The 26,324-nt window shown below is 42.1% G+C and overlaps 1 protein-coding gene across 1 annotated transcript in view; it reads left to right on the forward strand.

Annotated features, from left to right (window-relative positions):
- Window positions 1-22,645, forward strand: part of mRpL40 (mitochondrial ribosomal protein L40) — a 71,695-nt gene extending 49,050 nt beyond the window's left edge. Inside the window, exon 5 of the mRNA XM_068382345.1 lies at window positions 21,822-22,645. Within this exon, the coding sequence (XP_068238446.1) occupies window positions 21,822-21,980 (159 nt within the window). The 3' untranslated portion in view covers window positions 21,981-22,645. The remainder of the gene's footprint in view (window positions 1-21,821) is intronic.
- Window positions 22,646-26,324: the final 3,679 nt, after the last annotated feature.

The raw sequence follows: 26,324 nt of genomic DNA on the forward strand, positions 1-26,324 counted from the left end.
CCCTGTCAACCAGCTGTGAGTACATGCCATCAGATTGTTTTGGTACTGCTCTTTAAGATGTCTCCCCCTGGATTAATTATCAGTTATTGCCTGGAATTTACATGGGAATTATTTCTGGGGGATCATGATCTACACCTTTGTGTATCGTGTAGGAGTCAATTTTGTGATTTAGATAATTGTTTTGAAGTGTGTGTCACTCTCAGTATTGATAGAAAAGTATGTTACAATGGTTGCTGATCACTTTAACAGTTCAAACACAGAAGGAAAATTTCTGTTAATTCAAGGGAGAACCCAGGGACGACTAGGATAGTTGATTAAATGGGAGACAATGATGATATTGACAAGCCTCCAACTTTAGGCAACACACCAACTTAGCCATCTCTGATAGTGATGAGCTTCACAAGCACTTGACATAACTTGTTTCCTTTGTTAAACTTCAGAAGTCCCGTGAATCCTCCCATAGTCTTGGTAATTTTGGTCCTTCTCAACCTATTGCTAAACCTAACTCAATCCCTTTAGTCATTTTTCAATATTAAACTTAGCCGGTGATTATATAAGCTGCAGCTCTGCTGCCCGACAGAAAAACTCTACGGTCAAAATACGCCAGCGATCGCTATGCAGGAGGGGGTGTACATCAACAGCGCCATCTGTCGAGCAGGTACTTAGTACTCCATGTAAACAAAGAACCAATTTTCTCTCTGTCGTGCCACCGGCAAGACCTACTAAATTCGCTGTTGCTTACTGGATTGGTTTTCACAGATTTTGGTGAAGTACACATTTCTAGTTATTAGCTTTCGCTTTGCAGAGGTTATCTTCAATACATCCTTGCATTCTTTTATTGATTTGGATTATTTGTTGACGACTTGGATAGATTTTGAATTCCCCTTTAACTAATTCAAGATGGCTGACCCTTCTCAAGTCCCTAAATACAGAAAGTGTAGTGCTAGGGACTGTTCAAGGCGTCTTCCGAAGGCCTCTATCGATCCGCACACCGTTTGTTCCAATTGTCGGGATAAAACCTGTCAATTGGAAGATCGATGTGAGGAATGCGTTGGGCTTTCGGAATTCGATTTTCTCGAATTCCTGAAATATTCACGTAGGCTAGAGAGAGATAGAGTCAGGAGAAGTTCATCTCGCTCCGTTGATATTTCCTCTCCTCATGCCCCACAACCTATTCCTTCCCCTGTAGTGGTTGCTCCTGATCCCCCTTCTAGCACTCAACAACCTTCGATGGCAGATATGATGCGTGCCATCCAGGCTCTGGGTGAGAGAGTCGAGTCATTGGCGAGTGACCGTAACCAACTCATGGCAGACGTCAAGGAGTTGAAGGGTAAGAGTGCAGTGGGTAGTGACAAAGTGAGTGGTAGTGTTGTGGAAAGTGTTAGTGTTGCGCTTGAGGGTGCGTCTGTTCGTGCCTGTCGTCCTCCCAGTCCGGGACCTCTTGCAAGCTCCCAAGCCCAGGGGAGAAGCAATGTCGTACGACCAAAGGGTTCGACAGGCTTTAATCAGCGGACAGACGTTCCCTCCGTGGTTTCGGACGTATCTTACCAAGATCGCCCCACCCACAAGAAGACGAGAGAGCCCATTTATTCCTCGTCTGCGGAAGATGTTTCTCGGAAGAAACAATGGACCAAGGTCTCACGGCCTCTTAAACGCAAGTCGGTCCCTTCCGCGCAAGTCCAACGGCCCAGTTGTAGCCACTGGGTCAGTTCGGACTCGCTGCAGTCTTCCGATGACTGCACACCTCCTAAGAGAGGCAAAGCGGTACCGCAACAGGCAGTAACACCGTCTGTTGCCGCACCTGCTACTGTAGACCCTAAGTGGTCTTTGCTGCAGACCATGCAGACGCAGTTAACGTCATTAATGCAGGACTTTCGTGCGGAGAAGGTTGACGCTGCACCACCCGTTAGCCTACAACCAACCACGGTTGTGCGTCCAGTGGACGCTGAGGCTACCTTCTCCCGCACTCCAGCTGTGAGAGTCCCGCCACCCATGCGCAGTGTACCCTGCCAGCCGCATGTTGACGTTCAGCAACGCACGGAACCCTCCGTTGATGTTCGCGAGTTACAACAACAACCTAAGTTGTTTTATTTTGACGCGGTGCGTCAACCTCCGCAACCCAGTGTGGTTACCGCTGCTCGCCCACAGCAGACTAGACAGTCAGGAGTAGACGCTTTGCGCCCCCGCGCTGCTATGGTTGTTGCCAGCTCACAGACTGGCCAACAGTTCCATGACGTTGCGTCCAGTGCAGTCACGCATGCACCCGTGCTGCCGGACTCAGCTGACCAGCCAATTCCTACTCCTTTGCCGCTTCCTCCTCAGTATTCAGACGATGGACTCTCTGATGATGACGACGCTGCACACTTTGACGACCCGCATACGGACATCGACGAACCCAAGACCACGCCTCCCTCCTTGGACTTTAGGAAAGTTCTTGCACTGTTCAAGGAGATGTATCCTGATCAGTTTGTTTCTGCAGCCCCACGCTCTCCTCCATCTGAGTTCGCTTTAGGCACGCAGTCATCCGCGCCTGCCTTTACGAAGCTCGTCCTCGCCCGCTCGTCTAAGAGAGCTTTAAGAGTGTTGGGAGATTGGATGCAGTCCAAAAAGCACCTTGGGAAGACAGCATTCTTGTTTCCCCCTGCGAAACTCGCTTCCAGATCGAGCGTCTGGTATGCCACGGGAGAAGTTCTCGGCTTGGGAGTTCCTGCCTCTGCCCAGGGCGACTTCTCAAGTCTAGTAGACTCTCCCCGCAGGCTAGCCATGAGACGCTCCAAGATTTGTTGGACTCCTTCAGACTTAGACCATCTGATGAAAGGAGTGTTCAGAGCCTTCGAGGTTTTTAACTTTTTGGATTGGTGTTTGGGAGTGTTGAGCAGGAAGACCTCCCCTTCTGACAAGGAAACTTCCATGCTCATTATGTCCTGCATGGACAAGGCCATACGGGACGGTTCCAGTGAGCTTGCGGCTTCGTTCGTTTCCGGGGTCCTCAAGAAACGGGAAAACCTTTGCTCCTTCTTGTCAGCTGGAGTAACACAATGTCAGAGATCGGAACTTATGTTTGCTCCTCTCTCAAAGTGCCTTTTCCCAGAGGAGTTGATCAAGGAGATTGCTGCCTCCTTGATTCAAAAAGACACGCATGACCTGGTTGCGTCATCTGCCCGCAAAGCCACCCCTTTGCCTACCGTGTCTAGACCCAGGATGGACACTCCAGCGTCCAGATTTATTCCGCCCTTTCGTGGCAGAGCCTCCAGCAGAGGAGGTGCTCGTGCCGAAGGGAGACGTGGGATTAAGAAGAAAGGTACCAAGTCCTTTAAAGGCAGAGTCTGACTGCCACCTTCTTCAGACAGCAGTGGGAGCCAGACTCAAGAACTACTGGCAGTCCTGGGAGAACAGGGGCGCAGATGCACAATCTGTGAAGTTGCTCAGAGAAGGGTACAAGATCCCGTTTATGCGCAAGCCCCCTCTAGCAACGTCTCCCATCGACCTCTCTCCCAGGTACAGAGAGGAGGACAAGAGACTAGCTTTGAAGCAAGAGGTGTCTCTCTTACTAGAAAAGGGAGCGGTAGTCAAAGTCCAGGACCATCAATCCCCGGGCTTCTACAACCGTCTCTTCTTAGTGGTAAAGAAGACAGGAGGGTGGAGACCGGTGCTAGACGTCAGTGCTCTGAATGTCTTTGTCACAAAGCAGAAGTTCGCCATGGAGACGACAAAGTCTGTTCTAGCAGCGGTCAGGAAGGAAGACTGGATGGTCTCTTTAGACCTAAAGGACGCTTACTTTCACGTCCCCATCCACCCAGATTCCCAAGCTTTTCTAAGGTTCGTTTACGGGAAAGTTGTCTACCAATTTCAAGCCCTGTGCTTTGGCCTAAGCACGGCGCCTCTTGTCTTTACGAAACTGATGAGGAATATTGCCAAATTCCTGCATTTAGCGGACATCAGAGCCTCCCTCTATTTGGATGACTGGCTTCTAAGAGCTTCTTCCAGTCGTCGCTGTCTGGAGAATCTAAAGTGGACTCTAGATCTGACCAAGGAATTGGGTCTCCTGGTCAATATGGAAAAGTCCCAACTGGTCCCATCCCAAACTATAGTGTACTTAGGGATGGAGATTCACAGTCAAGCTTTTCGGGCTTTTCCGTCGGCCCCCAGAACAAGTCAAGTCCAAGGATGCATCCAGAACATGCTAAAGAAGGACCGATGTTCAGTCAGACAGTGGATGAGTCTGATAGGGACGCTTTCATCCCTGGACCAGTTCATTGCGTTAGGGAGACTGCACCTCCGTCCCCTTCAATTTCACCTAGCTGTTCACTGGAGAAAGGACAAGACGCTAGAAGCGGTCTCGATCCCCATTTCCGAGAAGATGAAGTCATCACTGACTTGGTGGAAGGACAACATCTACCTCAGAGAGGGTCTGCCCCTGGCTGTTCAGACCCCCAACCACGTTCTCTTCTCGGACGCATCGGACACGGGCTGGGGTGCGACATTAGACGGTCGGGAATGCTCGGGAACTTGGAACTCGAATCAAAGAGCGTTACATATCAACTGCAAGGACCTACTGGCAATTCATCTGGCCTTGAAAAGCTTCAAGTCCCTCCTTCTAGGCAAGATGGTGGAGGTGAACTCAGACAACACCACGGCCTTGGCGTACATCTCCAAGCAAGGAGGGACCCATTCTATGACGTTGTACGAGATCGCAAGGGACCTCCTCACCTGGTCAAGAGATCTAAACCTGTCTCTAGTAACGAGGTTCATTCAAGGCAACATGAATGTCATGGCGGACTGCCTCAGTCGGAAGGGTCAAATCATCCCAACAGAATGGACCCTACACAAGAATGTGTGCAAGAGACTATGGGCCACATGGGGCCAACCTACCATAGATCTCTTTGCAACCTCGATGACCAAGAGGCTCCCAAATTATTGCTCGCCAATCCCGGACCCAGCAGCAGTTCATATAGATGCTTTTCTACTGGATTGGTCCCATCTAGACCTTTATGCATTCCCCCCGTTCAAGATTGTCAACAAGGTACTGCAGAAGTTCGCCTCTCACGAAGGGACAAGGTTGACGTTAGTTGCTCCCCTCTGGCCCGCGAGAGAATGGTTCACCGAGGTACTTCAATGGCTGGTGGACGTTCCCAGAACTCTTCCTCTAAGAGTGGACCTTCTACGTCAGCCACACGTAAAGAAGGTACACCCAAGCCTCCACGCTCTTCGTCTGACTGCCTTCAGACTATCGAAAGACTCTCGAGAGCTAGAGGCTTTTCGAAGGAGGCAGCCAGGGCGATTGCTAGAGCAAGGAGGACATCCACTCTTAGAGTCTACCAGTCGAAGTGGGAAGTCTTCCGAAGCTGGTGCAAGTCGGTATCAGTATCCTCAACCAGTACCTCTGTAACCCAAATAGCTGACTTCCTATTATACCTGAGGAAGGAAAGATCTCTTTCAGCTCCCACGATCAAAGGTTACAGAAGCATGTTGGCAGCAGTCTTCCGTCACAGAGGCTTAGATCTTTCTAACAACAAAGATCTACAGGACCTCCTTAAGTCTTTTGAGACCTCGAAGGAGCGTCGTTTGGCCACACCAGGTTGGAATTTAGACGTGGTACTAAGATTCCTTATGTCAGAAAGGTTCGAGCCACTACAATCAGCCTCCTTTAAAGATCTCACTTTAAAGACTCTTTTCCTCGTCTGCTTAGCAACAGCTAAAAGAGTCAGTGAGATACACGCCTTCAGCAGGAACATCGGATTTTCATCTGAAACGGCTACATGTTCTTTACAGCTTGGTTTTCTAGCCAAAAACGAACTACCTTCTCGTCCTTGGCCGAAATCGTTCGATATTCCAAGCCTTTCTAATTTGGTTGGAAATGAACTAGAAAGAGTCTTATGCCCTGTTAGAGCTCTTAAGTTCTATTTAAGACGAACTAAACCTTTACGAGGACAGTCAGAAGCTTTATGGTGTGCTATTAAGAAACCTTCTTTACCTATGTCAAAGAATGCAGTTTCCTATTATATCAGACTGTTGATTCGAGAAGCTCATTCCCATCTGAATGAGGAAGACCATGCTTTGCTGAAGGTAAGGACACATGAAGTTAGAGCTGTCGCAACTTCAGTGGCCTTTAAACAAAATAGATCTCTGCAGAGTATAATGGACGCAACCTATTGGAGAAGCAAGTCAGTGTTCGCGTCTTTTTATCTTAAAGATGTCCAGTCTCTTTACGAGAACTGCTACACCCTGGGACCATTCGTAGCAGCGAGTGCAGTAGTGGGTGAGGGCTCAACCACTACATTCCCCTAATTCCATAACCTTTTTAATCTTTCTCTTGAAATGTTTTTTATTGTTGTTTTTTGGGTTGTCCGGAAGGCTAAGAAGCCTTTCGCATCCTGGTTGATTTGGCGGGTGGTCAAATTCTTTTCTTGAGAAGCGCCTAGATTAGAGGTTTTGATGAGGTCCTTTAGTATGGGTTGCAACCCTTGATACTTCAGCTCCTAGGAGTCGCTCAGCATCCTAAGAGGATCGCGAGGCTCAGTAAGGAAGACGTACTTAAAAAGGCAGAGTAATTGTTCAAGTCGACTTCCTTACCAGGTACTTATTTATTTTATGTTTGTTATTTTGAATAACTGCTAAAATGAAATACAAAATACTTAGCTCATAATAATGTAAACATGTAATGCTGGTCTCTACCCACCCCCCTGGGTGTGAATCAGCTTATATAATCACCGGCTAAGTTTAATATTGAAAAATGTTATTTTTATTAATAAAATAAATTTCTGGGCTCGAACCTGTGCCGCCCAGTGAATAAGCTCCATTTAAGCACTTATTCTTAGGTAATTTACTGCTAAATATACCAGAGAAAAAATGTAAAGGAGTGCTAGGTTAACTAGCTCGCTCACCTAATGGTGTCGGTATAAAATTGGGCGTATAATCCAGAGGTCCCGCACTATTTAGATTAATCCACGACAGAGAACCCCAATAGAGGAGAGCCGTTCAACCTCACTCGGTACTACTACAATGCATCCGCTCAGAACCCAACTCCGTTTAGCACGACTTGTGCAGTAACCCGCATTTTTCTTGTGCTCTCGATTTTTGGATATTTTCTAGTGAATTATGGCTTCTTCGTCGGTTTCCCAGGAGACACCGTCTAAGTTAAGTACCAAGCTGGGTTTTACTGTGTTTTGAGCAATCTAGATCGTTTAATATTTATATTATAGGAGTTATTCTCTTCGTTCATACCGATCTTGCTTGATTTCACTACAGTTGGTACTCCTTTTTTTGAGAGCTTTTAATTTTCACTTGCGGTGTTACTATGTGTATTATTTTTATTATCTAATATTATTTGTTATTGTGAATATTCATTATTTAGCGTTTAGAATCCTCGTGGTTCAATTTTTGGGCCGATATCATTTACGTATCGCTATGGCTGCCGACCGTGCTAAGGCGGCAATGTTATTTTAGCCATCAGGTGTGTCTTTTGTGATTTAATTATTTATGTTGCATGCCTTGCCCAAAAATTTTCTATGTGTTTATTCATATATTTAACGCTATTATTATTATTATAATGAATATTTGTGCCATTACTCCGTTTGATCTGTCTGTTGGGGATCGTCAGTTGGTAGCCCTGCTGCCTCGTATCACGTGATCCTCCCCCACGCTCCCCCTCTAGCTAGGTGGGAGGCTAGGCTTCTCCCCCCTCCACTAAGGGACCGTTGCCTTCCCTCCTTTTAGAGGGGGTAGTTAAGTGTTTATGGACTTTGTCCTCCGGGTGGCCCGGCGGTTTAGTCTCTGTCTAGTCTGGTTGGCCACCGGTCAACAGAGTTGGATCCCGGTGCACCCTATTTTATATTCACTTTTCATTCTGGCTTATGTTATACGAAACCCTCCGGGTTCGATTGGCAGTTCTTAGTTACAGTTCCGCCCCCCTATTATTTTATAACATTTCCTATGATGATTATATATGACAGATCACTACCCCGGAGTCTCTAAAAAGGAATTGGTATTGAATATACCTTTATTTCCCGGCCCGGGGTCTACCCCACCCCGGGAAATCAGACACTATGTGTCTTAATTCCTTGTTATTGCATCCTTTTTTATGCTCCCGGCTTGACCGGAATGGATGGCTATACTTTAGTTTCAAGTTAGACTTATGTTTAGGCCCGGGACCCCCGGTCCCGCCCCTATGTAAGAATATTACAGTTAAGCTCTAACCTTGCGTTAGACCTATGTTAGGCCCGGGTCCTCCGGACCCGCCCCTAAAAAAAAAAAAAAAAAAAAAAAAAAAAAAAAAAAAAAAAAAAAAAAAATTATTTTTTATTTTTTACAGTCTAATCTTGTGTTAGACCTATGTTAGGCCCGGGTCCTCCGGACCCGCCCCTACTTAACAGAATAGTACAGTTAAGCTCTTTTCTTGTGTTAGACCTATGTTAGGCCATTTAAAGAATAGTACAGTTAAGCTCTAATCTTGTGTTAGACCTATGTTAGGCCCGGGTCCTCCAGACCCGCCCCTAATTAAGAGAATTACAGTTTCTCATATACTATTCTTTTTACAGATGGTGCATTGTCTGACGCCGGCCTGTGCAGCTGTTCTGCACCAGCCTTGTGGCCACTCCGTCTGCCGATCTCACGCCCCTTGTGGGGTTCAACTGGAAGACGTTGTGGTATGGCACCCGGATAACTGTGTGATTTGCTTCGACCTCATCACTACCCTTGGATCTGACTCGGTGAGTCCCGTTGGCTATATTGCCTTCTTATTTTATTTTCTATTAGTAAGATATCTATGGTCTTGAAGGACCATTGGGAGTCTCCCTTTTATAATTCCCCCTATTATTTCAGGCATCCCCGGAGCAAAAGTCTGCGGCTCGGGCCACACTGAAGGTGTGGATTGGTGGGTTTGCCCGGAATGTAAAGTCTAAGCGGCCGTACGTCCTATCTGAGGACTACTGCACCATGGTTTACCCCAACGCCAAGTCTTCAGCTGCTGTGGCTAGGCATGTGGCAGCTCCCATCATTGCCCACATTGATGCCACTATAACGGGTCTCATCGACCCAGAGCAAGATCCATCGGACGCCCCCGGAGGTCTGGAGGACAATGTTGCCTCCATGAACCTGGACGTCGAACCGATGTTGCTAGACGAGCCGGATACAGGTAGGGTGGTAAGTGAGGCAGGTGTGTCCGGCGCTGAGATTCCTATCCTCAGCCCCGCTCTTTCTTCTTCTTCTGATCGCTCTTCCTTTCTTGGATTTTCTGGGGACCGTGATTCGTCTCAACGTTCATACCCGGTTCCCCCTAAGGATAAGTCTACTTCAAGGACCTTACCCAAAGCTCGCAAGCCTCATAAGACTTCTCATGGCTCTAAACATGGTACGAACCCGTCTTCAAAGACCTCTGGTTCCTCCTCTAAGTCTCACGACCCGGGAGTTCCTTCCGCCCCTCCTGCTGCTAGCCCGGGCCTTTCCGAATCAGCTATGCTCCGCATCGTGTCGGAGATGCAGGAAAAGTTGGTTTCGGAGATGCAGTCGAGGATGGACACGATGTTCTCTAACTTCGGTCAGAGAATTGGGGCTTTAGAGCAAGGAGCTCCGGAGAGAGTCCAAAGCTCTCTCATACCGGATGCCTCTAAGCTCCCGCCGTTTGCCAAGAACAACCCCTGGCGGATGGCTCTTCATTCCCCGTTCTCAGACGGAATGTTGACTCTGGAGGGCCTTGGCACTCGTCCTCTAGAGGACTTTGAATTCTTTCCTCCGGGTCTGGCATTTCCATTTCATGGTTATGCCAGACTTACCGAGGAAGCTTTAGTCCGTTTAGACAAGGTCCCCAAAGAGACGGTCATCTTCCCGAAGGAGCAAGCCCAATCTGTTTGGGCCAGATTTTTGAATGACATCGGCTGCACTAACACCATGCTGACGCCTCATAAAAGCTCCTTTACGATGTTCTTAATGGACAAGACCACCTTGACTCCATGCGTCAATAAGGTGGCAGAGCTTGCCTTTCAATATGCTCTGGAGGAGAAGCCCTTGCCTCCCATCCGAGAGGTGGATCCAATCTCCCTCCTTCTTCCCTCAGGTATTGAGTGTTGGGACAACGTCCATACCACCTTTACCTCCGGCAAGCTTGCAGCAGACTGTGCCTCAGTCTTGTTTAGTGAGAAGCTTCCCCGTCTCCCGGAATCTCTCATTAAACAGGAATATGATTCCCGCCTACGTGTGGGCCGTACTCTAAACCTGGCCACATCCACGGAGTCGATAGCCTTGACTTACGATACGGAGAGTATTTTTAAGTCTTTCAACAAGGCTACGTTACAGTCGTTATATTATGATTTGTATGACTTTGCTACTGCTAAACGCAGATGTCGCAAGCATGTTCTAGCTGAGGCGACGATTAGGCATGAACCTAATAAACTCATCCGGTCCTCTTGTTGGGGTTCAAATCTCTTCCCCGAGGATCTCGTAGAGGAAGTCTTGGCGGAGGCCACTAGGGTTAATCAGAGCCTTAAAGCCCGTTGGGGTTTGACCCCTAAACGCAAGTATGACCCCGCAAATTATCAAGCCCGGGGTAGGAAGAAGCTTAGACCATATACCTCCACCCAGTTCAGGCAACAACAGAGTGCTTCATCCAACTTCCGGCTGCCTCTTCCTCCATCTTCTGTTGCCCCTGCGCAGCCCTCCACCTCTCGGGCTCCTTCGGATGACTATGTCACCGTTCTGCTACCTAAGAGCCAGCTTTCTGGTGCCTCCGCCACTTCCCCTGCCTTTAACCAGTCTTACGAGGCTCATAGCTCTTCCCAGAGTTATGGTAGAGGTAGAGGCTACCACCGTGGCTCTAACCAGAACAAAGGCAGGGGAAGAGCCTTTCGCAGAGGAAAGAACTTCCGAGGCGGACGTGGAGGCAACTCCTCAAACCAATACTGAGGTGCAGCAGGTAGGGGGGAGGCTCTATGCCTTCCGCAACAAATGGAGGTTCAGTCCCTGGGCGTTCAGTATCATCTCCAAGGGACTAGGGTGGAGTTGGATTCAAGGACCTCCTCCTCCGAACAAATTTCGTCAACATTCCACCCCAGACCTGGTCGAATTTGTCCAGGATCTTTTACAAAAGAATGCCATACAAGAAACGAAACATCTGAAGTTTCAAGGTCGGCTGTTCAGTGTCCCGAAGAAGGATTCAGACAAGAGAAGAGTGATTCTAGATCTATCCCTTCTCAACTTGTCCATTCAATGCGACAAGTTTCGAATGCTTACCGTCTCGCAGGTGCGGACCTTACTTCCCCGTGGGGCCGTCACCACCTCTATCGATCTTACAGACGCCTACTATCACGTCCCGATAGCGAGACACTTCCGTCCGTACCTAGGCTTTCGCTTAGGGGACAAAAGTTACTCCTTCAAGGTGATGCCTTTCGGGCTCAACATTGCCCCAAGGATCTTCACAAAGCTAGCAGAAGTCGCTGTTCAGGAACTCAGGAATCAAGGGATTCAAGTAGTAGCCTATCTGGACGACTGGCTCATTTGGTCAGACACCTCCCAAAATTGCCTAAAAGCCACTCACAAAGTCATCCATTATCTTCAATCTCTAGGCTTCCAGATCAACTTCAAGAAGTCCCGTCTTCTTCCAAAATCGAAGTTCCAATGGCTCGGCCTGCAATGGGATCTTATATCTCATACTCTGTGTCTTCCCAGACCCAAGAGGTTAGAGATTGCAAGGAACACCAAACGTTTTCTCAAAGACAAAGTAAGTTCCAGACGGCTTCAAGAGAAGATTCTGGGGTCCCTTCAGTTTGCCTCAGTGACGGATCTTCTTCTGAAGGCAAAATTGAAAGATATCAATCGTGTCTGGCGTTCGAGGGCGAACCGGAAGCTCCGGGACAGGAAAGTCCGCCTTCCTCCCATTCTACGGGAAAGACTTCTTCCTTGGACAAGAGCAAACAGTCTGTCAAAGTCAGTTCCCCTTCAATTTCCGCCCCCGGAATTAATCATTCACACAGACGCATCCCTATCAGGTTGGGGCGGCTATTCTCAGCTCAAGAAAGTTCAAGGTCTTTGGACTCCCTTGTTCCGCCATTTTCACATCAATGTGCTAGAGGCCATGGCAGTTCTTCTAACCCTGAAACGTCTCGCTCTTCCCAAGAAACAACACCTTCGTCTGGTCCTCGACAGCGAAGTGGTGGTCCGCTGCCTCAACAGAGGCGGGTCAAAGTCAGGGCCTCTGAACCATGTTCTAGTAGCCATATTCTCCCTAGCAGCCTCGAACCGTTGGCATCTTTCAGCTGTCCACCTGGCGGGAGTCCGGAATGTAGTGGCAGACGCCCTGTCCCGGACCTCCCCTCTAGAATCGGAATGGTCACTCGATCTAAAGTCATTTCGGTGGATTCTCTCTCAGGTTCCCGGCCTCCAAGTGGACCTCTTCGCCACGGAATCCAACCACAAATTGAGAGTATATGTGGCTCCCAATCTAGACCCTCAGGCTTACGCCACAGACGCCATGTCACAGAATTGGGACAACTGGGAAAAGATTTATCTCTTTCCCCCGGTGAATCTTTTGCTGAAAGTTCTAGACAAACTGAGATCCTTCAAGGGACAAGTAGCCTTGGTCGCACCCAACTGGCCCAAGAGCAACTGGTATCCTCTCCTGCGGGAGTTGAGACTATACCCTCACCCGATACCCAATCCGGTTCTGTCTCAGATAGTACAAACACGCGTTGTGTACGCTTTCTCAAACATTCAGAGCGCCCTAACTTTATGGACTTTATGAAGTTTGCGGCTATGCATGGTGCCAATATTGATCCTCAAAACACCTTGTTCCTAGAATCAGATAAACGGGATTCCACCATCCGTCAGTATGACTCTGCAGTTAAAAAGTTGGCAAAATTTTTAATAGACTCAGACGTGAACTGTATGAACTTGAACCTTACAGTCACTTTCTTTAGATCTTTATTAGAATCAGGTCTGGCAGCCAATACTATCACCACTATTAAATCGGCTCTGAAAAAGATCTTCCTAGTGGGTTTTAACATAGACTTAACCGACTCTTTGTTAGCTTCAATTCCGAAAGCTTGTGCCAGACTGAAACCGGTTACTCGTCCTACCCCGGTGACCTGGTTCCTTAATGACGTACTCAAATTGGCTTCTGATACCATTAACAGTTCTTGTGATTACATGCCCCTTCTCAGGAAAACACTTTTCCTAGTGAGCTTGGCTTCCGGGGCAAGAATTTCTGAATTGGCAGCCTTGTCGAGAGACCCGGGTCATATTGACTTTCTGCCTTCAGGAGAGGTCCTTCTTTCTCCTAACAAATTCTTTTTGGCTAAGAATGAAGACCCTCAAAACAGATGGACCTCCTGGAAAATTGTTCCCCTCACGCAAGATCCGTCGCTGTGCCCTGTCACTACTCTTAGGTCTTATCTATCCCGGACCTCCTCTAACTCCTCGGGGCCTCTATTCGTTAGAGAACAAGGCGGTACCATTACTATTAAAGGGATCAGGCAACAAATTTTGTATTTTATTAAACAAGCTAACCCTGACTCTTTTCCTCTTGCACATGATATCAGGGCGGTTGCCACCTCGGTGAACTTCTTTCACCACATGAATTTTACAGACCTTTCCAGGTATACAGGGTGGAGATCACCGTCAGTGTTCAAGAAACACTACCTTAAACATTTGGAAGCCCTAAAATTTTCTACAGTAGCCGCAGGGAGCGTAGTTACTCCCGAGTAACTCACAGGTTAATGCCTTGACTCTTTATCTCTCCCTCTTACCTGCCTCATTTATACCCTATTGTATTCGTTGGTCTCGCACCTGAATACTGTTATTATATTTGTAAATTTTTATGCTCCTGAGTATCTGTATATATTATCACTCACGGCATTATTATACCTACCTTATTGGATTTATGTTCATATTTAAGATACCCTTATAATTGTTTTTTGGTACTCATCTCTGATTAAAGCATCCTGTATTTCTCTTACGCTTATGTTTTTTCCTTTATTTTGCAAGTTTGGTGACATTTTTCTCTTGTATAGATTCACTGGGCGGCACAGGTTCGAGCCCAGAAAAGGGATTTTGACGTAGGAAAAATCTATTTCTGGGCGAAGGACCTGTGCCGCCCAGTGAACCCTCCCAGCTCCTCTCCCTTGGAGTCCCCAAACTTTGGGTGCTAAGGAGTTGGGTTCTGAGCGGATGCATTGTAGTAGTACCGAGTGAGGTTGAACGGCTCTCCTCTATTGGGGTTCTCTGTTGTGGATTAATCTAAATAGTGCGGGACCTCTGGATTATACGCCCAATTTTATACCGACACCATTAGGTGAGCGAGCTAGTTAACCTAGCACTCCTTTACATTTTTTCTCTGGTATATTTAGCAGTAAATTACCTAAGAATAAGTGCTTAAATGGAGCTTATTCACTGGGCGGCACAGGTCCTTCGCCCAGAAATAGATTTTTCCTACGTCAAAATCCCTTTTTTGAATATACTTACCCGGTGATTATATATTAAAGGACCCTCCCTTCCTCCCCAATAGAGACCCAGTGGACCGAGGAGAAAATTGGTTCTTTGTTTACATGGAGTACTAAGTACCTGCTCGACAGATGGCGCTGTTGATGTACACCCCCTCCTGCATAGCGATCGCTGGCGTATTTTGACCGTAGAGTTTTTCTGTCGGGCAGCAGAGCTGCAGCTTATATAATCACCGGGTAAGTATATTCAAAAATTTATTTTATTAATAAAAATAACATTTTAATATTAGTAGTATACCATTAATTGTTCTGAATGTTCACTGCACATTACATATCTGAGTTCCTCCCATATGAGTCTCAATTTTTGAAATTGCTTTAGTCCTTCTACAGCTTAACCCTTCCCCATTGCCACAATTCTAGTCACTGTATTACATCTAGATTGAGAAGCAGAAGACCGAGTTTGGTAGTTGGATCTATATGTCATAACTCTCGCTATCACAAGTGCTTTTAAACAATATTGTTTTAATTTGGGAAATGACTTTTCATATCGTAGACTCTTTCTAGAATTTTTGTTATTGGTGATGTATCAGCTCAGATGCTAGGTTATTACATGTGATGACTCCAGATGACAGTGCATTTTCATTCATGTACAAGTTCTGCCTTGGTTTACTTTAGTGTGGTAATTTCTTACATTGATGTTATTATTAGCCTTACAAGTGTGGCTGGAAAAAAGACCTAAATAATATATTGGATTTTTTTTCTGTACAGTATTTGCACTACTACAAATTCTAGTTGCTCTATAATGACATCTAGGTTGCAAGGCCGAAGACTAAGTTTGGTAGTATATCCCCATATCCCACCTCTTGCTAAAGGTGCATTTTTAAACAACATTGTTTTAATTTGGGAAATGGCATTTCTTATTGTAGATGCTCCTTAAAGTTTTTGTTATTGGTAATTTATCTGCTCAGTTGGTAGGTTACATCATGGGATTACTCAAAAGGATAGTGTGTTTTCGTTGGCTTACAAGCTCAGCCTTAAGTTCATCACTGGTTTAGTTTAGTGTGGTAATTTTTTACACATGTTTTTATTACTCTTATGACTCAGGCTATAAAAAAAGACCAATATTATATCGGATTCTCTGTATTTAGTGAAGAACTACATTTACTTAATAATGATAAGTTATTTCTCAAATTAAATACATAAAGATCGCTCGTCCGTTACACTCCTCGGTAGGTGCCATTACATAGCCATCTCTATCCCTCAGGAGGTGGTTGGCATTTCAGCCATAAACCTTAGTATGTGGGCAGCACTAATGTTCCAGTTGTAAACAAGATCAGTGTTAGGACTTTGTGCGCTGGAAATCTTACAGTCTAACTCAGCATGTTTTTAAGGTACATTAAGACCAGGTTAATAACTCTTAACCTTGTTGCATTAAGTGTACTTAGATTTATTCCTCTCTTTCCTTCAATTGTGCACCACCTCCAACACTGGAAGTCAGCAAAATGAACATCAGGGGAGATACATAGAAATAAATAGAACTTCAATAATGAAGTTTCTTATTTCTATACGCACCTGATGTTCATATGCATGCCAACCCTCCTCCCCTCTGACTCGTGGTATCAAGAGGAGTGATAATGTCAACTTTGTAACAAGGCGACTATGACGTAATAACCAGGGCTTCCTATCATTTACCTCTAGAGGATGCCATTTCTTTGTTAAGGACATGTATTTATTGAAGCAAACGAAAATGAGAGCATTTTTAAATTTTTTAAATTATGCCTGTAAGTGTTCTATTTTTGGGGTTATTATGTTGTTTGGTTTTAAAGGACTTTGTTGTTGAAGGCTAGAACAGGAAATTTAATATAACATAAATCCTAAAGAAATATTGTCTCCCCTGCTCTAGGGCTAGTGTAACAACATGCAAAATGCAAAGCACAGGCTCAGTGTGTATAAGAGAGGTCCTTGAATTCAGGCTTGCCAAAACTTGACACAGTACCTCAATTGCTGAAATTCATCTGCTATGAGTGACATCATTATTATGTGATCACCCCATAGAAAGGAACCATTATCCCAATTGGAGACAATGTTACAAGCGCATCAATTTGCAACCAACTGAAATGGTCATGTAACAGTAATCAGGATTTTCTTTTCATTATGTTAACATGATAATATGAGTGTAAATTTTGGTTACTGTGGTATCAGTTTAATTCCCGCAGGACGAATTTTCTCATATTTTGCACAAGATACTGTGCATGAATTTAAGTCCACGCCATTATAAAACTAACAACCAAAAAATTAGTATATAATTTTTTCTCTCACTTACTAATGCCAATACAAAGTAGTGTTTATACCACTAATTAATTAAAACATCTTTTTTTTCTTTCATTTCATTTCATTTATTTTTATTGATAATGAGTAAAAGACAATGATTAATATGTTAAGATTTACTAATAAACTGTTACCATTCACTTCAGTGACATCCCTTTACCCCACTTTGTTAGAACCCCTGACAATAACGTCTTTTTTTAGTTGCATTTCTGCGTGAGTTGCTATCAACCATTATGCATGGACAGGTTTCTTTTAAAACAAATATAAACTTAATTTTCTCACCAAGTACAGTTGATGAAGTGGTGCTATTTCTCGTAAACGCAAGAATAACAGTGAAAAGACATATAAGTAAGAAAATGAGTAAAAAAATTATTTTTACCCTCGATTGTTATTTTGGGATAATTGGTTGGGCACCAGTTACTTGTACAGTATTAAAGTCTCCGAGGTAGTGTCAATTAAACCCAATTACTGTAACAGTAAATATGTCAGTTTGTTTCTACCAAACAGACCGTTGGTTGGGGGAAACGATGTCTGAAATTAAAAATACGTAAATTTACAACCATGCGAAAATCGAATTTTCGATGTTCGCGCTAACTTTCATGCCAGCAAATATAAATGATGCTACAGTAAATGCGCCAGCAGTTGAGTAATTGTGAGTTTGTATTTGAATGTTTAGGTTGTAAACCGATTAGGTTACTTTACTTACTTTACTTTATGGGCTGCTTTTCTGGTCCTATACAGAGGGGAACCCTACTCTCTACAAGACCTCCACAGTCATTTTATCATGTTCGTTTGAAAGCATTCAAAATTTCACACTGCATACTGCTCGTTTGTTGTCAAATCCACACTATCAAAGCCCTTAGAGAACAAGAACATTTTCAGTTTCTTCTTGAAAGCTTTAATATCTTTTTAATGTCTAGTGGGAGCTTATTGTATAGTCTTGGAGCCATATATTTAAAGGCTCTAGAGCCTACTATAGACAAACATCTAGGTTCCAATTGTTAGCAATTATACCAGTCTCTTCTAAACATGATTGGGACTTATTTTACTTATCTTCTCTTCCCAGTGTAAGAATTTTACACAACTTTCTAATTTTCTAGATAAATTTAGATTAATTTTTATATCTTATCTGGCATAGCCTATAACTTTCACCTTTTCATAACTTCAGTCAAGTTGTTGAATGTCAGTGTTTTAAGTTATCGGTGTCATTTGTTTTTTTCACACTGGTTATTATGTTTAGCATGAGTGTAATATGAATTTACATACAGTGAGGGTTATTAAATAAAAGGAAAATTTAGTCAAACCTAACAGTTTAACTATAATTATGGTTAAGCTAGCTTAGCCATATTTGGGCTTTGTCTGGCAATTTTATGAATGGTTAATTATTAGTACAGTTGTGAGTAACTGCAAATAGTTTACTGATTTATCATTTTAAACAATTCCATAAATATTAGTACAGTTGTGAGTAACTACAAATAGTTTACTGATTTATCATTTTAGACAATTCCGTAAACTAAGATCTGTCAGAAAGTAGGATGTTATGTTATCTTCGCTTCCTCCTCTTTGACCTTGAACCTTCACGCTTGGATTTTCTCTCCCGTATTTACAAGAGGAATTTCTTAGCCTACAACTTGACTTATTTGGTGTCCTGTAAAAGGTCTTCATCCACAAGATAACACCAATCTGTGGGGAAAGCTTGGAATACTTTTCTAAGGAATAAGTCACCTCCTCAGATAACCCCGGACTTCTTGGATTCCTTTGATGATAGGGAAAGCTCCAGCCATTAACTTCTTGTGATATGAATTGCTGTTGACAGAACCTCTCAAGTGCTCTTGTATCGTGGATCTAGACTTGGGCATGTTTTTTAAGGTCACCTAGTCTTTTGCTTTGCATAGACCATATCCAAAAATTTTCATTGTATCTCGGTCTCTGGATAAAATGCTCAAGTTTTTGGCTAAGTAAAATAATTCCTTCATCTCCTGTAAAGAAATTTTGCAAATCGCCATGTTTTTAGTAGATATAGCCTCACAAGCAAGAATCAGTGAACTTGTGGCCTTTCTGAGGGACCAAGAGTTCATTACCATATTACTGGATCATCTAATCCTGACTCTAGGCCTTTTCTATCTACCCAAAAACAAAAAGCCTTTTCAGAGATGAGACCCACTTTACTTTTTGGCTCTGAGTCAAAACTATACTTACAACTATACTTACAGAGATGCACGTCCTCAGAAGGTAGCTTGTTGCCAAATACCCAGACCAACAAGTTCCTTTCAACGTGGGTTATGTGTACTTGATGACCTTCCTAATTAAAAAAAAACTGATCATGTCTCCATCCCTAAAACCCATAATGTGAGAAAAATTGATTCATCACTAATATACATTTTCAGGACATCCAGAGCTTTATGGGTTTGTCTGAGCATAGGGTGTTCATTAAACACTACCTGAAACTAATCCAAGTAGTACAACATTCATGTGTGGTACTTGGCATATTCGTGACCTCTATGTGGTAATCCGGAGAGAAGGACCAAGTCACCCAGGTCCTTCTGTAGACAGACATCCAGTATTCTTTAATCATCCCTTATGAGATAGTAGTCAGACCTGTTAGATTTTCCTCTTATTCATGGAAACATGTACACGTGTTGTATGCCCTGCTAGGTCATAGACAGTTGTCCTTGATGGTGCACAAGTCCACTTATGCTCTGGTATTAGTCCTTGGAGACCATAGAGCCCATTAATCAAAAAAAAAAAGCGGGTTATGATGAAGGGAAAACTTATTTTTGGGGAGGTATGGTGTCGTCTCCGTCTCCATAACCTTCACTAGTCTTGTAGGCGAACGAGGCAATTGTTTTTCATTTGAGAACTCGTTGATGGAGGTGAGACAAAAATTGATGCATTCTCTATAACTGGGATTATGGTTCCTTTGTATAAGGGGATGATGGAGTTATGGCATCACTCACATCACATGAATTTCAGCAATCGAGGTGCTGTGTCAAGTTCTAGCAAGCGTGAACTCAAGGGTTTCCCATATACACACTAGGCCATGCTTTGCAAATTGATATAGGCTACTGGCCCTAGAGCAGGGGAAACAATATTTTGTTGGTATTTATGTCGTACAATTTTTTATTCCCTGTTCTAGACTTTAACAGGAAAGTCCTTGGGGATTACAGAGCATTTCTCCAAAAATTGTTTTTACCACCCCCCCTTTTTTTTTTTTATAAAAGAATCAGTATTTGGGAATGCAAGTCCAAATTTGAAGCTGTTGTTACACCAGATATAAGGAGAATGGAACTTGAAAGATGTTAATTTTTTATTATGATAAATAAAGCTCAAACTGGAACCCTAGTTGGAAAAGAATTGCTGTAATGTAGAGGGTCCAAATAGTGCAAGCAGCCAAAAGTGAAAAAAGAAAAAAATGGATAAAGAATGAACTAGAAAAGGAAAATAACAAAATTATTTACATAGTCATGTAAGCAGATATCCAGTGAACAGTTACAGCAGCTTTCTCCTCAAGTAAAAGTGGGATGTTTAGTATGGTTAGCATTATAATGTGTACGGAAAGAGAAGAATGTGTAAAGAATATACCAGACTATTATCTGTATGAGTAAGCAAATAAAAGAGCTGGTTCTTGCTGTGTTGATCTTGTGTAAATTTTTATGCTAGAATCTGTCATTACTCTAATTCTATTTTTGATATAAAGTGCAACACTAGAACTCAGGATACAAGAAGGTTGGTTCTTTATAAGGCTTTCCTCTAGAACTAAGGTGTTACAATGTTAGTTCTTGGGGATGTCAAAATGACAAATGTTTGTCTTCTAGCCTGAGAAGTATCCACAAGTTCATCTTTAAACCTGCAAAATCTATATCATGCTAATTCTGTGCACTAGATAAGTGAGAATAACGTTGGTAGTTGGAAACGAGGTCAACCCCTGAGGTTAATGAGAACATACAGACACTTGGTGTTGGAAAATTCTATCCTCTAGTGAGAGAAACATTCACATTCTTTTAAGGAAAAAGCACAGTGTCTGCCATAAAGAGACAGGTAGAGTAAAGAATGCAGTGTCTACCATAAAGACACAGGTAGAACCATTAGATGATGCCGTATGTGACAGTTCAACCCCAGGCACTTCTGTGTTGGGTAACATCTTACTCAAAAGACAAAATTAAATATTTTTGACAAACTCCATAGATTTTTATATTAGGATGTACTATACCATCTAGAATCATAATTGAGGACAAGTTATCAAAATTATCCCCAAAACTGTAGATTATAAAATATATATACTGTAGTATTACATATAATATTGTTTAGTTTAGGAATCAGTTGGAAGGTTACTACAGATTTTGAGTAGACTTCCAATTTAATCAATAAAAGTGTATTAAGATAGGGAATAGAGAAACACATGAATAAGGATAAGTTGCATTTAACTATATCCTGTAGAAAATTTAAACAAGTGGTAACCTCTTGCTAGGCATCATCTAACCCTGGTATACAAAAATGGAGTGATGAAGTCTTGTTTTATAACAGTAGCTGGACTCACCTTTCCAAAAAGTGTGCCTAAACATATTCAGAAGGTATTCTTGCGCAATTCATGACAAAAGGAATTAATTGCAAGCCAAAAATTCAACGAAAGACAGGGAAAAACCCCAATGAAAACAACTGTGTCTAGTCTAAACGTGCTACTTCGATGGATTGAATTGTTTTCCTGAGTCAGCTAAGACAGTCAAGCCTTTTCTTAAGGCCTAGCCTTGTTCTTGCAATGGGGAAGCTACTGCAAGAACCATTTTTATAGTAAAATCTTTTTACTTCTTTGAAGAAATAGAGCATGAATTTTGTGCCAAATATTAAAATAATTTTTACTTCTATTGTTATAAGGAACACTACCTTGAGGGACAATATTTAAGAAAATTTACAGGAATTAGAATAAGTATTATGTATATTTAAGTTTTTAATTGGATTCATTTTTTATTCAACCTTTTATGTATTACCTGTGTCCACTTCACTGCTAACTTCTTTTAAAGAATAAATTTTTTCTTTTTTGAAACTGATCCATTTCCTATTTCATTTTAGGAATTGCACAAGGAGTCGGAAGATTTGTGGCTAGAGGCAATACAGATAGATCCATTTCTTATACCGTTCCATGCTAAAGGTCCTGTGAAAACTCCTCCCATAAAGGATTATGTAGCACCAGATGGAGAGTATATTAATGAGACTAAGGTTTGGGAATAAATAGGAAAATAATGTGAAGCATTATTGTAAAAACAAAAGTATTGTGCAACAGGCTTCATGTACAGTGTTGTGATTACTGTATGTCTTTGCTAATATTGAGTTAATGCTTATTGGCATTTTTGAAAATGAGTTTTTATTCATGTATAATAAGTAATTCAGAATCTTTAAATCATGAGTTGTATTTAGAATATACATTGGCTATTTATTGTCATTAGTTTTTTATTTGTTTTATTGTGGTAGAAGATAATTTGGATGTATGGCTGATTTGTTCCTATAAAGTACGGATAAAGCAATCCTTTAATAGGAGTATGATTTTGGCTTAGCTGGAAATGGCTGTTTAACTTTTAACGAGGTCTTAGTAGTTACCGGCAGGTGGAAGGTAAACCTGCCCACTTAACAGTCAGATCTGTACTCACTTTTGATTACGAACGCAAGTGCTAAAATCCTGAATGCGTATTGTAAATAATGATGGCAAACTAATACTAAAGTGATGCCATAATTCACTACTCTTTGAGTTACTATGATTTTTTTAAGTACCTCGTAGAAGCACATTTGTAATGGCAGACTATCTTAACATGAGACAGTCATAACCCAAGGACCACGTCCAGTACTTTAAAGTACAGCACTTAATTATTATTTTATGACGTAGAAACCAACACAAGGTCTAGAAATATATATATATATATATATATATATATATATATATATATATACTGTATATATATATATATATATATATATATATATATATATATATATATATATATATATATATATATATATATATATATATATATACTGTACAGTATATATATATATATATATATATATATATATATATATATATATATATATATATACTGTATATATATATATATATATATATATATGGTACTTGGTCATGTTACTCTGTTTATAATGAATAGACAATGTCTTAGTGGCGTTCAAAAATAGAAGATAGTTTCACCTCGGACAGACTCCTGCAGAGTTTTCAGGATAATGGCAGAAATACATAGTTTTCTTCATTTATTGTTTGTCGACAAATTATGAACGGAGAAAAGTAAATGTATTTCTGCTGCTATCCTGAGAACTATCTGCAGGACAGTCTGTCCAAAGAAAAACTATCTTCGAGTTTAGGACACCAGAAAGACATTGCCTATTCATATATATATATATATATATATATATATATGTATATATATATATATATATATATATATATATATATATATATATATTATAAATATAAGTGGAACCTCTACATACAATTGTCCCAACATACGAATTTTCCAACATCCGAAGTAAAATTTGACCAAATTTCTGTCTCGACACCCGAAGTCGTGCTCCAACATACAACGTAAATCATACGCGTACGCGTGGAATTTTCACGAAAGCGTCGATCGTAGTTTCTTGTTGACGCCGCTAGATGGCAGCACATCGGAGGGACGCCAATCGAGCGTCGCCTAGATTAGTCCTCTCATCTCGTGCGCATCGTGTGGTTGTTCTATATTCGCTCAGTTATTAACAGTGCTTTTTATCTTCCTTTTTCACGTTTTGTTTTTGTGTTTTGTAATCATGGGTCCTAAAAAGCTTAGTTTGGGTTCAGGAAGTAGTAGTGGTGAGAAAAAGAAGAAGTCAATGCTTTCATTAGAAGTAAAAACAAGAAATAATAGAAAAGCATAAGCGAGGTGTGCGTGTTAGCGATCTGCCTAGACAATATGGCCGGAATATGTCTACGATCTCGACGATCCTAAAACAGAAGCCAGCCATCAAAGCAGTGAAACTTTCGAAGGGGATCACGATTATTTCTAAACCTCTTAGCCCTAACGGTTTAGTGATCATAATGAAAAGAAAGAAAGTGAAGCAAAGAAAAGGAAGACCGAATCGAGTGAAAGTGATGAAAATTAAAAATAGAAAAGAAAAAAAATGTAAAAAAAAATTGGTGAAGTAGCAACGTCAGTCATGTTGAATTAACGACAATCACTTTCGAAAAAACACTGAGCAAATCACAATCGACTTATCGGGCAAGTCCAAAACAGAAGGATGTCCTAGAGAGCGCGGGTGGTAGGTGTCGGTGGGGTAGTCCAACTGTGTTCTCTAGGGCCTGTCACGGCCCTCCCCATTGATGAAAGGATTATCTAAATGGAAGACAGCCTGTGAATAGTGGTTTCACACGCCCTTATTAATACACGACACCTACAAGGTGATCGCGCGAGGGTTGTAACCTCTTGCATTCCATGCTTTTATCTTTCTCTAGTGTATTTGGAAGATTTATATTAGAAGAGTGTAAAGAAGGACCTTTTCACCGGCCGTCACAGGCCGCCCCAGAAAAAATTATATAAAAATGAAAAAAAAAAAAAAATAAGCTAAGTTAGGTTAAAGTTCACGTAGTGTAAGTTAGATTAAGTTATCGTACGTTATCGCAGTCGCCGTCTCTACCTCCTCGCTGATCTTCTGTCTCCTCCTGCGTAGCAGTCCCTACACCTGCGCTGGCCTGTCGCTAAGGTAAAGTGTTAATAAAAACCCCTTTTTTATTTATTATTTCTTTATTATTATTCTTTTTTTAGATTTTTCTGTATTATTCAACTGTATTAATGTTATGTGTAATTATGTGTAGTAATCTATTAAGGAGTTATTATGGGTTTTTAGGCTGAGGAACGAATTAAACAAATTACAGTGTATTCTTATGGGAATATTTGCTCCAACATACGATCGTTTTAACATACGAAGCAGTTTCTGGAACGAATAAAGATCGTATGTAGAGGTATCACTGTATATATAAATATATATATATATATATATATATATATATATATATATATATATATATATATATATATATATATATATATATATATATACCGGTATATGTATATATATTTTATATTTCTCACGCTGAATGGCAACAACTTTGAAAAAGCCAATCCCCCACAAATTAGGAAAGGGTTAGGGGTGGGAAGGGTTGAATCTGTCTGTGTGCGTGTGTGCTTATCTATCTAAATATTTAGCCATCATTTTAGATGGGTCATATTCACTAGATTTTCATAACGACTTTATGCGGGGGTCACACTTGGCGATGCGGTAAGTTGTGGATTTTAGCTAAATTTTTAGCATATCGCCATACGTTCCCATTCATCCTGGGTTGCCACACTCCGTCACAACACTGGCGGACAGAATGAAACCTTTTCCATTTTTTTGCCTAGTGTGGGATGATGGTCTGGCACCTGCAGTACAATGCGTGCAAGTAGATAACGCATCGCATTACTGGTGTTCTGTTCCACCGGCTTTGCTAACCTAATCACCTCTCAAAACTATAATACGGTATACCTCCGTATGGGAGATGTGGCAACATACATCACTGTGCATATGTTCAGGGTTGGTTTATAAGAGAGAGAGAGAGAGAGAGAGAGAGAGAGAGAGAGAGAGAGAGAGAGAGAGAGAGAGAGAGACTCATTGAAGCAGATGGATGACATAGAAAAAGTAAGAAATAGAGTTGGTCAAATGATTTGAGAGAGAGTAGAGCGCAGTTATAATCTGCGAGAGAGAGGGAGGGAGAATATTTTGTCATATTCTAAATAAAATACAAAGCCTGTTCATCGTAACAAAGGAAATATATTTGGGTGGAAACAAACTTTTGTTTTTACGATATAAAATGCTTTGAGTGGAGTGGGGGAAATATTTTTATATACGAGAGTCCCGTGGATCACGCATGTAGCGATCCATATCGCATGTATTTCGCAGGCACAAAGATCACTACCTCAATGTGCTGGACCAATTGAGATGTCAAAACTTGCACACTGTGATGCGATCCCATATACAGCGGTGTATCACATGATGATATACTGTACTCCCATGTGTCTACCTTATTGCTCTGTTCCTGCGGTGTGCATCTCCACTGGTCGCCTACTCGGCATCATGAGTCGGGTATGCCACGGTCTCCTGCGTTTCAAAAAATATGTGCTGGAATATCGCCTGAAAGAGACTGTGGTATTCAAATTTTCAGGATTTTTTCATATCTCCTCTGATTGCCAAGTGTGACCCCAGTATTACATTCAGACAAAATTTCCATCTCCTTGGTATAACTTGTGTCCATCAGTTACCTAGTTAGGTCCTACTATATCACCTGCGACACCTTCATGCTCTGGTCATTAGGAGGTTGATAGGAGTCATCACCTCTGCTCGTATACAGGACCAGGTGTTCTGAAATTTCCTGGGAAAGCTAAACCACCCTGTTTGGTTCATTGGTATTTCCTTCCTCCTCAAGATAATTCTCTATTAAAGGATGGTTTGTATTCTTATAGGAACAAATCACAAGTTTTAAGTAATTATGTTATTTTTATTAGT

The sequence above is a fragment of the Palaemon carinicauda genome, chromosome 1 (genome assembly GCF_036898095.1).
Source record: "Palaemon carinicauda isolate YSFRI2023 chromosome 1, ASM3689809v2, whole genome shotgun sequence".
In the NCBI taxonomy this organism is placed as follows: domain Eukaryota; kingdom Metazoa; phylum Arthropoda; class Malacostraca; order Decapoda; family Palaemonidae; genus Palaemon; species Palaemon carinicauda.